The 14547-nt window shown below is 40.9% G+C and overlaps 1 protein-coding gene and 1 pseudogene across 1 annotated transcript in view; both read left to right on the top strand.

Moving 5' to 3' along the window:
- The window catches only part of GABRG3 (gamma-aminobutyric acid type A receptor subunit gamma3), a 606363-nt gene that overhangs the window by 446468 nt on the left and 145348 nt on the right, over window positions 1–14547 (top strand). Inside the window, exons 4-5 of the mRNA XM_030873093.2 lie at window positions 3694–3914; window positions 5955–6037. Coding sequence (XP_030728953.1) covers window positions 3694–3914; window positions 5955–6037 — 304 coding nt within the window. The remainder of the gene's footprint in view (window positions 1–3693; window positions 3915–5954; window positions 6038–14547) is intronic.
- LOC115861899 (glia-derived nexin pseudogene) lies at window positions 9997–13538 on the top strand (annotated as a pseudogene).

Genomic DNA, 14547 nt, shown 5'->3' with positions numbered 1-14547 from the left:
GTGAAGGGACATAAATGGGGATGGAAAGCAGAGAAGATAAGTAGGGAAAGGGCGTAAAGAGGAGGACTATTTTGTCATTAGGAGACTTTCTGATTTTTCATTTTTAAACAATAAAAAGACCCACTTGGAAATTTTTACTTGGAGCCCTTTGGTAACTTTGGCAAAATTATTGAAGTTTTCTGAGTTTCAATATCCCTGATATAATATAGGGATTTTAAAAAATCTGGTTGGTTTTAGATTCTTTCCAAAATACACTTGAGGCCTTTACAGAAAACAGTCTTTACTGGCTATCATTACCCACATGATTGGTGGACCTTGGCCCTGTTGAGGAGAACATCTTTATCCTTCTCTCCTTATTCCTTTACCCAATAACCCAGTGTTAAAGGGAAAAAGGAAGTAATTCGTTTAGATACCTATATGTACTGTACTGGCTATTCTCACAGCCTGAATTTTATTTAAAGTTTTGAGTGTGTTCTCATGTTCTCTGTTCAAATATAGTCTCTATTTTATAGTCAGCAATCATCATTGTTTGGCTAAAATCTTGCCATCAAGGAGGTGAGGGGTCTGCTCCCCTGCCCCATTTGGCTGAATCTGTACCACAGCATTATTCCTACTTCTCAGGAGTGTCTTTGACTTTCCTGCTTCTTGTATTCAGGGCCCTAGCAAGGGAGGCATCTATCTGCCCAGCTCACTCCTGTACCTCACTGAGGTCTTGTTCTAAGTCACCTTCTCAGTGAGGACCACAGCCCCCGCCCCTGCATCCCACTCTCTCTACCTTTTCACCTACAATACATGTCTGGTGTGAATCATCTAGACACTGATCATGTGGGCACAGTCTCTCAGGGCCTAAAATGGGAGCATGTGAATCTATCATGTGCCCACAAGGAGGGATGCTGCAATACTTGGTGAATAGTACCAATGACCACCATGATCTGTCTTTAGCTGCCAAATGTTTTGTCTGTCTCTCCCTAATCAGGACAGACACACTCCTCCCTTCTTCAATTGAGGTAACCCCAAAGGTCCACCCAGTCCCATCCCCAACATCATAGTTACCTGTATGTGTACGTCTTCACATCAAGTTTGCACATGGCTTTCCTTGATCCACCGACCTCTAAACTGAAAAGAAAAGCTATCTAACCCACACCTACATATACAGTATAGCTACAAGGATGAAGAAAGGCCAGGATAATCACAATCAACCCACTGGTTTGCAGCAATTCTGAGACCCCAGTGGGCAGATCCTGAGTGGGCTCTCTTCCCTGGGAAGAGAGTGTCTTTGATTAAGCTTTAACTTGCTCCCAGAGTTGGGCTCCCAAGAACTCTTCTCCTTGGCTCTTGACTCCATTGTCTGGGAGTTTTCCTTTTCCATTAACTGTTCTGGCCATGGAAAAGTTAACATTGGAGAATAAGCCTCCTTTGGGGTCCAATCAGCTTTTCCAAGCCACGATCTACCCATCACAAAAAGAAATGCAAGAGTACATCTAAGTCTCAAATAGTCACAGACATTTTTTCCTGACTTGAGGTTCCTTTGGCAGTAGAACTCTCTCAAAACCCAGCCAGCCTCTTACCTGATAGGCCAGTTTAACAGTTGCATAGATCTTGTGTCAACACGATTCCAAGATCCATGATATGCCTTTGTTTTCAATGCCACTGCCTCTACCCAACCCTTTGCCTTCACTCTCACCTTTAATTTTTCTCTTAAATTAAGTACAGACACCTTGGTCCCATCAGTGTTCAGTGGAAGAGTCATATATTAGTCACTTGTCCTTGGAGCCATATTTGCACAAAGATTTTGCATCATGACAACTTAACCCATTTAGAGATTTTTAGCAATGGGTCTGATTATTTCTGCAAAGGTAAGTTTCAATAGGCTTTTAACAGTCAAAGCATTTCTTGAATCTTTGATTTACTGATAGGGTGAGAAACATTTGCTTCTTCCATTCCTACAAGAATCAGTGTTTGTTTTATCTTTCTTTTCTCTTTTTTCAACTAAATAAAAGTTGCAAGTTATTATCTGGGGATCTTACTGAGGACTTAAGCCTGGGAGACAGCCTTTCAGATAGCTCTGAGGAACTGCTCTGAAGAGTTAAGGGAGAAGCCAGGATACATAGACTTTTGCTGGGAAAAAATGTAGTCAAACATCAAAAGATCACTGCTAATTACAAAGAACAGATATTTCAGGTTAATGATTTTGGTGCTTTTCTATGTATGGGAAGATGTAAGAATCTAGGTTCATTGACATTATTCCTTAAATATGCATTTAACTATCTAGGGCCAGTTTCCAAAGCACAAAATACTTCCTGTTATTCTCCATCCTGAATTCCCCTCAGGGCACACCACTGCAGGGGCTGATGGCTTGGTCCTTGTAGAACTGGAAATTGGGGCAACATTCTTTGCTTACTGGAATGGCAGGCAACAGTCTCTGTTCACACTTTCATAGCTGCTTTCAAACCAGCCAATTATCCTCTGAGATAATTTCTTTCTTGTGTTAACTTACCAAGCATAGTCAATAGCAGTCAATACATCCGACATGTCATGTTTTTTCACCTTAATTGTCTGTTTAAGGCCTGTTTTCCCTGACTGGAATATAAGCCCCATGAAGGCAGGGGCTTTTCCTATTGGCACAGTTCTGGGCCTTCAATGGTTTTCAGAGTCTGATATAGTCAGTGCAACAAAGACATGATGAATGAGGGGATAAGTTAATAAAAGGCTGGATTTGGTCTGTTGAATTACCTGTGTCAAAAAGGTTCTTTAAACCAGAAACTCAATGAAACGGGTAAATATGGGATTTGTTGAAAATTACTGAACTCTGTAAAAGTAATTCATTTATAATATCTAATATGTAAAGAAACTATGAAAGATATTAAAATCACTAACAGTCTTCCTCTAGCTCCTCCTTACTATGGACCTAAAGCTAATCCTTTAAACTGTGATTATGGGAGGAGCCTCTGAGGTGGTCCAGGCTCAAGACATTTCTCCATGTCTCACAGTGACGTCAGCCCCATCCTGTATCTAATGCTGTAAATACTGGGGTTGCTTCCAGTTACAGAAGTAATTTGAGTGCCATCAGCCCTTTTTCAGAATCAGCATTCGGCTTGGGTGTCTATCAGCTCTATTTTTTTTTTTTGTCATTGCTTATTTTTTGCTTTTTGATTTGCATTGTGTTATTTGAGAAGGCTCTTGAGTGAAAATGATAATTATTATTATCTGAGCTAATACTTTCTGGATAATTTGTTTTATGCCAGGCACTAGAGCTTTTTATTTAACTATTTATTTCCTTCCATATAACCCCTTTAGGAGGTAAGCACTACTGTTCTACCCATTTTACAGATTAGAGAATGGTAGATTTTGATACCTGCCACAGCTTGGACTTAGGAATATAGGAGAGTCTGCATCTATGTTCTGAATTGTATTCTACTACCTCTTGGCCCCTCACCACACTCTATGTGTTTATTACAATTTATTATTTACAGAACATTTTCACATATGTTATCACACTGTTGACAAATAATATCAGTTACCTTTATTGAATGTCCATCACGTTGATCCAGGCACAGTGTTAGGCACTAACAGAAAGGGATGTGGGCAGGTGAGGATGCAGACATAAGGAGAACCATACTCCTGAGAAAGAAAAAAAACCTGCAGAAAATCCACTAATAGAAATGTCTTGCCCCTCCTTTTGCTCTGTTTCAGGAATACCAAATTGATATATTTTTTGCCCAGACCTGGACCGACAGTCGCCTTCGGTTCAACAGCACAATGAAAATACTTACTCTGAACAGCAACATGGTGGGGTTAATATGGATTCCAGATACAATATTCCGCAATTCCAAAACTGCAGAGGCTCACTGGATCACCACCCCTAATCAGCTCCTCAGAATTTGGAATGATGGGAAAATCCTTTACACTTTAAGGTGAGATGCTACTGATGGTCTGATATTGGGGACTTTAATTTAGATCATTGTAGGAATGGGACCCTATTTTTCATTGCTAAGTTCTATCACTTCTCATGTTCAACATGCTACTGGGTCTTGAGGAAGTTTTTCCTAATCCCATGTTATGTAAAAATAAAGACATACAAATGATCTGCGATGAATATAAACTCCTTCCTTCATCAGAATCCATTTCTGCTGTAAGTGCGCTGTGGAAATTATCTTTAATATGTTTAACCCACAGGACCATTCAGCTAAGAAAATAAAGATGTCTTGGTGTACTAATTGAAAAATGTAATTATAGCCAAATTTGAGACCAAAAGGAACAAAAGAGCACAGAGGGTGTTCCCTAATGCATCCCTAATGGAAGTGGCAGCTACCTTGTAATGAGTCCTCTTGGCTGTCCTCACAGAAACCCAGCAAAGTAAGAGGGGCTGTGTTTGAAAGATGTGAATAGAACTACCTGCCCAAAGTTTCCATCGGGAACTAGTGTTACCCGGGTTTGAACTTGGGTCTGTATCTCTCAATAGTCTCTCCGCTAGGGTGAACAAATGGCTGCAACATACCATAGAATGCCCTGCACCTAAGCCAGTCTTTCTGCTCACCCAGCGTTGGGATCAAGGACAGTGGTGTCTGGACCCTGCTCTCCCAGTGTCTGAGCCCTCTCCAGAGCACTGGATTGAGTGCCTTGTGCTGATTATCTCTGTCTCACTGGCTTTGCTGCTTTACAGCTGCTTCCTGCACCTCCTGTCCTGTTCTTGACACAGCCTCTCCTCATTCTGCTCCTCCTGCCTTAGGACTTCCCCATCACTTTACCCACTTTCCACTTTCCTGCTGACTTAGCTCATCCATTCCTAAGACTTTAAAAGCCATATACACGCTGAGGATTCATTCCCACATTCATTTCCAACCCCAAACTTCCCTTCTGGGCACCAGATTCTAGGAGCCACCTACCTGTGTGTATCTCCTCCTGAAAGCCTAAAAGGCATTTTGATTCAGCATGCTGCAGGGGAATGTCATTTCTCTAATACCTCTGACCAGGCCCCTGTGTCCTCCTGGCTAAGTGAATACCACTGCCAGCCCTTGAACACAACCCCCTCCTCCCACATCCAGTATCAGGAGCTTTTAATAGCAAGTGATTTGTGGCCATAAGGAGAAATCTGTAATTCATATGGTAAACACATATTTGTAGCACAGATAAAGGCACAGATTAATATCAAAATAAGCAGAAGATTAAAGAATTTTAAAGTTTCACGGAAATAATAATGTTGGCAGCTTGGGAACAGCAACAACAATAAAAGCCACAACAGGGAATTCTGCTGATGAGTTAGTTACATTTGGAGAACAGGAGTTTGTAATAGCTATTTCCTTATCAATTCTTAAAGGAATATAAATGAGACTCTGAAATGAAGGTGAGCTTCAGCAAACCAGAATAGAGACATGGCCAGTCCTGCGATCCTTTATAGAAATTCTGACCCAAGGAATGTCTGCTTTGAAAAGATGCAATACACACATTTAGTGCAGCCACGACCTGCCTAATCAAGTAGGGGGGTTAGCCAAGTATGAAATCTTCCCTACAAGTGGATGAACTTGACATTATACCTATTTAGGCAAATATACCATTTTCAAAATGGAGGAAGGATTTAATTCAGTCAAACAGATTAAAAACAAGGACATATGAAAACAAGGACATATTGAAACAAAGACATATGAAAACAAGGACATATTGTTTTGATTTGTTTCCTCTCTTACTTGGCTTATATTTCTAGACACAGTCAGGAATTTTAATAATGGAAACTTCCTCTGCTTCTGATAGTTAAAAGTAAAACAAAGTAACACAACACAAAAAAAACCCAAATGGTATACTGAATGGATGGTGCCCCTGCTAAGAGTGAGCTCTATGTGGCCACCCCACGCCCCTGCTCCCCACATGGTAGTAATGTGACCGCCCCTGGCTTTGCTTAGGGCCTTTGCTGGATTGTCGCTGGCTGGCCACAAGAGTGATGCTTGGCTCCCCCACAGGCTCACCATAAATGCAGAATGCCAGCTGCAGCTGCACAACTTCCCCATGGATGAGCACTCCTGCCCGCTGATATTCTCCAGCTGTGAGTACTGACTTGGGGTATGACTGCTCTGTAAATGATTGTCTAGCCTATGCTGATTTCTAGCAAACAGTCACATGATTGATTATAGCATCACTATACAACCAGAGAAAATGGATAACGGTTTTCGTCTGGGCCACCTGGGTATATTCACTCTAGACGTTGTTACATAGGACCTATGTTACAAAATAAGTAGCTTTGATAAATCTTTGAACAACTTAACCATTTTGTTATAATATTAAAGAACTCAGAAGTTGATGAACAGTTGACTTACCAAAGACCCTTATGCTAATGAGCTGTGCGTATTATTTGGACATATACAGAATTCATTTGCAATAATTTTACGCTTAATATCATCTTCAAGTCAAGTGGTTTGTCTTCAAAATAAAAAGATAAAGTTTTTACTTAAATATATTTATAGTTGTCTCATTACACTATAATAGGATGTAATTTTTCATAGTATTTTATTTTCCAATATTTTACATAGGATTGATACCAGAGCTAACAAGTAATCACTTACAAATTCTTAAAGACAATATATAATTCTAAGTACAAGGCTACAAATAATAGGAAATATCAAATTTATTTGCTTATAAAGTTTTAAAGTAAAGGTCAATATAGAAATATATCTGTGGAATTTATGATGATTCATTTAAAATATATTGACCACAGCTACTTAAGTATGACTCATAAGAGTTCAACTAACTTCACTGACTATCTTTAAAATTGCATATGGGGCATGACAAAAAAATTTGATGAAGTCTCAGGCAGAAGGTTTTGTGGCTTTCTTCACTATACATTAGAGTGAAAAGACAAAAATGAAATAATGGATAAACACATTTTACAGTTCGTTTTAAATTCAGAAAAAGACAAAAGAGAAAGCAAAATTTACCTAGGGATAAATTTAACCAAGGAGGTTAAAGACCTGTATATTGAAAACTAAAACATGTTAATGAAAGAACTTGAAGAAAACACAAATAAATGGAAAGATATTCTATGCTCACATATTGGAAGAATCAATATTTTTAAAATTTCTATACTACCCAAAGCAATCTACAGATTCAATGCAATCCTTATCAAAATTCCATTGGCATTTTTAAAGAAATAAAACAAATAATCCTAAAATTTGTATGAAACCACACACACACACACACACACACACACACACACACAACTTGAATAACAAAAGCCATCTTGAGAAAGAAGAAAAAAGTGGAAGTGTCACAGTCCCTGACTTGAAACTATACTACAAAGGTAGAGTCACCAAAACAGTATGGCACTAGCATAAAAACAGACATATGGATCAGTGGAAAAGAATAGAAAGCCCAGAAATAAATCCACATATATGTGGTCAATTAATTTACCACAAAGGAGACAAGAATATATACAATGAAGAAAGGACAGACTCTTAGATAAATGGTGTTGGGAAAACAGGCCAGTCACACACAAGAGAATTCAATTCAACCACTCTCTTGCACCATACACAAAAATTAACTCAAAATAGATTAAAAACTTGAACATAAGACCTAAAACCATAAAACTCCTAGAAGAAAACATAGGCAGTAAGCTCCTTGACATAGGTCTTGGTGATGACTTGTTTAATCTGACACCAGCAAAGCAACAAAAGCAAAAATAAACAAATGGAACTATATATCATACTAAAAAGCTTCTACACAGCAAAGGAAACTATCAACAAAATGGAAAAGCAACTTACTGAATGAGGGAAAATATTTGCAAACCATATATCTGATAAGGGACTAGTATCCAAAATATGTACAGAATTCATACAACTCAATAGCAAAACAATTTTTTTGATTAAAAAATGGTCAGAAGATCTAAAAAGACATTTTTTCCAAAGAAGACATGCAGATGGCCAACAGGTAGATGGAAAGATGTTCAACATCATTAGTCATTGGGGAAATGCAAATCAAAACAACAATGAGATATCACCTCCCACCTGTCAGAATGGCTATGATCAAAAGACAACAAATATTGGTGAGGATGTGGAGAAAAAGAAAACCTTCTGCACTGTTGGTGGGAATGTAAATTGGTGCAGCCATTGTGGAAAACAGTATGGAGATTCCTCAAAAAATTTAAAATAGAACTGTGTTATGATCCAGCAATTCTACTTTCGTGTATTTATCCAAAGAAAATGAAAACACTAACTCAAAAAGATATATGCCTAGAGGGAGGGCACCATCTGCATCTCTTGGTCAGTTGAGCTTTATCCCCTTAAGGCAGGAGGGCAGGCTGACTAGGAAAGATAAGCTGAACTCAGCCTCATCATTATCAGGCTCCAGCAGCATCTGATTGGACTTGCAGAGGAACAAACCAGAAAGGTTTATTTTTAGGAGCCACAAATAGCTCGTTTCTTCCCGTGTGCAGCATACAGAGTGCTGCCAAATGTATTTCATTCTAAACCCTTCTTGGGTTTAGACCTGAAGAGGGAACCAAGTATTCATGGCTCATCCAAATGCTTCATAACTGGTGTGTGTCTTAAAATAAACAGACAAAATTGCCCATTCCTTGCCTGCTCCCCGGGTGCATTAAAAAGTGGACCCTCTGCCAGGTGGAATGTCCTGGCAAGTGGGACATTTGCTTTGGCAGGAAAGAAACCACACAGCTCCTTGAAAGTCCTTTCTCTTTTGGATGAGTTAATCACCAAATAGCAGATGCTATGAAATGCCAGCAGTGGCCCTGTGTCCTTTGAAGCAAATTCTCAGGTACAAAACTTCCAAAAGGAAGCCCGTCTTCCAAGGCGAGAGCAACAGTTCATTTTATGTATCACTTGACTGGTCTAAGGCAGAGGTCCCCAAACTTTTTGGCACCAAGACCTGGTATCGTGGAAGACAATTTTTCCATGGAAGGGGGTGGGGGGAGATGGTTCAGGTGGTAATGCGAGCAATGGGGAGCGGCAGATGAAGCTTCACTGGCTGGCTCACCTGCTACTCACCTCTTGCTGTGCGGTCTAGTTCCTAACAGGCCACAGACAAATACCAATCCGTGGCTCGGGGGTTGGGGACTCCCGGTCTAAGGGATGCCTGGATAGCTGGTAAAACATTATTTTTGAATGTTTCTGTGAGGATGTCTACAGGAGAGATCAACATTTGAGTCAGTAGCCTGAATAAGGAAGATCATCCTCACCAAGGTGTGTGGGCATCATCCAGTCTTTTGAGGGACCAAATGCAGGCATACTTCCTTTTATCTTCTTTCACTTTATTGTGCTTCACAGATACTGCATTTTGTTTTACAAATTGAAAATTATGGCATCCCTTCCCAAACAGCATTGTTTTTTAGTTAAGTTACTTACATTGTTTTTTTTTAGATGTAATGCTACTGCACACTTATCAATAATAGACTGTAGCATAGAGTAAGCATAACTTTTATATGCTCTGGGAAACCAAAAAATTTGTGTGACTTGATTTGTTGTGTTGTTTGCTTTATTGTGATGGACTGGAACTGAAGCTGCAATATCTCCAAGGTCTGCCTGTAGAAGAGAAAAGTGAATGAAGGTGGAATTTGCTCTTTGCTTGAGCTGGGATGTGCATCTTCTGCTCTCAGATATCAATGCTCCTGGTTCCCAGGCCTCAGACTTGGACCAGGACTTAAAACCTCAGTCTCTTAATTCTCAGGCCTTTGGACTCAGACTGAATTACACCACCAAGGTTTCCTGGGTCTTCAGCTTGCAGATGACAGATTGTGAAACTTCTTGGCTTCCATAATCTCATGAACAAATTCCTATAATAAATGTCCTCTTATATCTTTATCTGTATCTATCCCTGCATCTACATTTATCCTATTGGTTCTGCTTCTCCGGAGAACCCTAATACAGGGAGGGAAGTTCCCACACTTCCAGGCTACAAAATATGTGGACTCCAAAGTTCCCCAAATATTCCTGTATTCACTTGAATTCACCTGTTTTGGATGTAACCAAAGGGAGTTTTTTGGCATGTCCAGGAGACATGGCAGAGTCCAGCAGCCTGGAGCTGAGAGTGAGAATCAAGGCAGTGCCCTGGGAAGCAGGTTCCCGATCAGGGACCATGTCAGACAGACCAGTGCAGAGGGTGAGGGGGATTTTGCCATCTTGTCTCTTTGCCTGCCCCATTCTCCTTGAAGTGCTTGCCCTTCACCTGCTAGCCAGGTCATCTTCCCACATGTTCTTGGATCTCTGGCCTCTCCAACTCTCCCCTGTCCCTGCCATCTCACTGCTGTAGACACTCACACCTTGGGGGGTGGGACAGTGCCCCATGTGGCTGGTCCTGGCTGTATGTGCCTTCTATGAAGACAGTGATGCCTGTAGCAGGAAGGACAGAGCTTTGGGGTCACCTCCTTTAACTGTTACCCTCATTATGGTGTAAACCACTGCTATTCATGATTGCACTGGCTCTGCTGTCCAGTCTTGAAAGTGGGTTATTTTTATTCTGGCTCTAAGTGAAGTAAGTTGTTCTGAGAGGTTAAGGACTGGGTCATGGCAGAGGAAGAATGCCTGACTGCTAGGCTGTGCTCTTTTTGTGACTTTGAAGGCTGTGCTCTTTGAAGTCTGTGCTCCTTTTTCCTTCTTCTTTTTTTTCTTTCACAATGATATCCTGCCACCCTTATTTTATTTTTTAAAACAACTTTATTGAGGTATGATTGACATGTAAAAAGCTGTGCATATTTAATGTCTGGAACTCACTGAGTTTGGCAAAATTGTAAGTACACCATACAGTATTGTTAGCTACAGGTAACATGCTGTATAGTGTATCTCCAGAACTTATCCTGCAAAACCGAAACTTTGTACCATTTGACAATCATCTCCTCATTTCTCCTTACCCCAGACCCTGGAAGCAACCATTCTACAGTCTGCTATGTGTTTGACTACTTTAGATTCCACACATAAGTGAAATCATGCAGTATTTGTCTTTCTGTGTCTGGCTTACTTCACTTAGCATAGTGCCCTCAAGATCCACCCAAGTTGTTGCAAATGGCAGGGTTTCCTTTTTAAGGCTGAATAATATTTCACCATATGTATATATATATATCTCACAACTTCTTTATCCATTCATCTGTGGATGGATACTTATGTTATTTCCACGTCCTGGCTATTGTAAATAATGCTGCTATCAACATGGGGGTGCATATATCTTTCCAAGATGGAAATTTTTTTCCTTTGGATATATATCCAGATGTGGAATTTGCTGGGTCACATGGCAGTTCTATTTTTAATTTTGGGGGGAGCTTCTATACTGTTTTCCATAATGACTATACCAATTTACATTCCCGCTAACAGTGCACAAGGATTCCCTTTTCTCCACATTCTCACCAACACTTATGAACTCTTGTCTTTTTGATGAAACCATTGTGACAATGTGGAGTGATATCTCATTGTGTTTTTGATTTGCATTTTTCTGATGATTGATCACCTTTTCATGTACTTGTTGGCCATCTGTATGTCTTTTTCAGAAAAATGTTCAGGTCCTTTACCATTTTTAAATCAGGTTATTTGTTGTTGCTGTTTTCTACTGAGTTACTGAGTTGTGGAGTTTTTTATATATTTTGGATATTAGTCCCTTATCAAATACATGATTTGCAAATATTTTCTCCCATTCTGTACATTGCTTTCCATTTTGCTTATTGTTTCCTTTGCTGTGCAGAAGGTTTTTGTTTGATGAGGTCCCTCTGTAGCCAGATGACCCTGGGTGCCCTGTCACGGTGGATCCCTGGAGGTATTGTGCCCCTTTCTCAACAGCAGATGGAGGGGAGAAGGACGGTGCAGTGGCAGGAAGGTTGCGGAGGCGCTGGAGAAGGTGATCTTTCAGCATCTCTCAGATCTTCTCACATAGTAGCAAAACCCTTCCTCTTGGTGCAGCCAATGGACTTTTGGGTGCTGGGTCACATGGAGAAGAGTGTGCACTAGAGGGTACACAGATGCTATTCACACATCCCAAACACTGAGTGCCTGAAAACCAGCAAAACGGAAGTGTCGGAGGGCTTGGAGTAAAACAAGAGTGAGAGCTCCTCCCACTGAGAGCTCTTCTCACTGCTTAGGTGTTTGCATATTGTTTAAATTCTCTGAGACTTAGCTTTCTCATCTATGAAACAAGGATCATAATACCCACCTCATCTGTCTCTGTGAAGATTAAATTAAATGACAGAATGTGTATGTGATGGGAGCTACCTGTCCAGGGCTCCCTGAGTGATCAGGAAGGAGTCATTTGATAGTTATCACTGTGAATACCCTTGTGGCTGCAGAGAGTGTTGCTGGGGGCAGGGGGAGTCTGAGAGGGAGGGACCAAGGCTGTGAAACAAGGCTTCCTGTACTGGAATCCCAGCTGCCTGCTCACTCACTGTAGAACAATGGGGAACATTCTTCACCTCTCTAAACCCTGCTAAGCCTTCCTTCCCCCATCTGCAAAGTGGGAATGGCAGCAAGTTAGAAAACGATGGAAGGGACTAGAGACATACCCTTTATAGATTGCTAGTCGATTTAGCTAAAGATGTGCACTTGATGGGAGTTAGGTGACAGAAGCTGGTGTGAGGGATATTTGCACATTTTCTCTATTACGGTTGGATTCCCCAAAGATGCACAGCTGTGCTGGACAAACTCTGCACATGGAAGGCTTCAGGAAGAGAAAACAGCTAAACCCTCATTAGCAATTAGCCTTTCATTCTGGGCTTAATTTCACCAGTTTGGAAGTATCTACCGAACTATTTTTTGTTAAGATGTTACGGAAAAATCTGAATGAACTTTTTGGCCAACACAATATGTGCACACTTGTCTGTAAAGGTTGCCTTCAGACACTGGGTTCTGTGACTGTGTTAAAAATAAAGCCAAGGAAAAGACGGCCACTCTCTTTTCCCTAGATGTTATGAATCGTGTGCTCACTGGACTGGTTTTTGTTAGTGCAGAGTTTTTTAAGAGTTTAAGGACATCAGGGTTTCAACCTGAGAACACAGAGAAGTGTACATTTTTGGCAACTGATGGGAAATCCTATTGGTCCAATTATAGTTCAGTTCTCTGTGTTCCAGTGGAGGCAACAAGTACCCCCAAGGATTTAGGTAGGACCTCACTGAAATGTCCTACCTTGAGGAAAGCATCAGCATGCTGATTGTGCTGCCGGCCAAGATCTTCACCTTCACTCCACTGTTGGTTGTCACCCCCACATGAGCAGCAAGACCAGAGACAGCTGATGTGAGCACCAGAGCAACAGTATGCAGCTGATCCTGCCCAGGTTCATAGCCATAGCACAAACCGATTTGAAGGAGCCACTGATGGATGCTTGATCCATTAAAGGCAAATTTTGCAAAAATAACAATGTCGGAAAACCTTCATGTTTCTCACATCTTGCAAAAATCAAAACTTGAAGTCACTGAAGATGGTACCAGAGATTCAGCATCAATAACTGGAAATCTAATCACAAGGTCATTGCCTCCTTGGTTTATAGTAGAGAGACCTTTCCTATCGTTCATCCAACATAATCCTACAAGTGTTGTCTTACTCAGGCAGCAGACAAACAAACCCTGAAGAGTATACAAAAGAAACAATGCAAAGCAAAGACTACCTTAGCTATGAAGAAAAGACTACTTCCCTAAGTCTTCCATAGTTCTGTTACATATCTTTGTGCAGTATTTTCATTTTGAAAATTAGTTTGTAGGAACAGAGACTCAGAGGACTCAGAGATATAACCATTTCTGCTCTGGGATGTGTTTTTGGAGGGAAAGAAGGGCAGGACGGCGGGAACACTGTATTGAGAAATGAAGAAGAAAGCTTCAAAATGCCTAAACAATACCTTAATTTACTGAATGGTTGCCTAGGTTAACAACTCTATTGAGTATTTACTGTCCAGATCAGGGTTTTTGTTTTGTTTTGTTTTTATGTGTGGCTTTCCAGAGGAAATTTAATCTTTGTAATAGGGTGGGGATGGGGGGGAGACATTTAATGGTCACTTTCATTATTTCATGAAAAAAAATCTTACTTGCCTTTAAAAAATTTCCCCCATTCAAAGTCTTGATAGTAAACATTATTTTGGGGAGTAATAATGAAATCTCTAGCATCTCTGTGTGTTTCTGCTGTTTTATATAATGCATATATTCACTAAAATAAAGTTTAAAAAGCTTTTTGAGGGCGTCCCTGGTGGCGCAGTGGTTGAGAGTCCGCTTGCCAATGCAGGGGACACGGGTTCGTGCCCCGGGCCGGGAAGATCCCACATGCCACAGAGCGGCTGGGCCCGTGAGCCATGGCCGCTAAGCCTGCGCGTCCGGAGCCTGTGCTCCGCAACAGGAGAGGCCACAACAGTGAGAGGCCTGCATACCGCAAATAAAAGCTTTTTGAAAGATGATAAAGATGTGAACCATACTGAGTGTCAAGAAAGCTCTGGGCCATCCTCCTGCCTGCTTGGACCTACTCACAGGTTGGCATGGAGACATCGGGCTCAGTGTTGAGCACAGAGCTTGATGCTGGAAACTGGGAATCCTCACTTTCCTTCTAACTTGTGTAGGTGCATTTACTACGCGCCAGGCACTGCTCTGAGCAA

This window comes from Globicephala melas, chromosome 2 (genome assembly GCF_963455315.2).
Source record: "Globicephala melas chromosome 2, mGloMel1.2, whole genome shotgun sequence".
Classification (NCBI taxonomy): domain Eukaryota; kingdom Metazoa; phylum Chordata; class Mammalia; order Artiodactyla; family Delphinidae; genus Globicephala; species Globicephala melas.
Note: the sequence above shows the minus strand (reverse complement) of the source record. Positions and strands in the feature narration are given on the sequence as shown.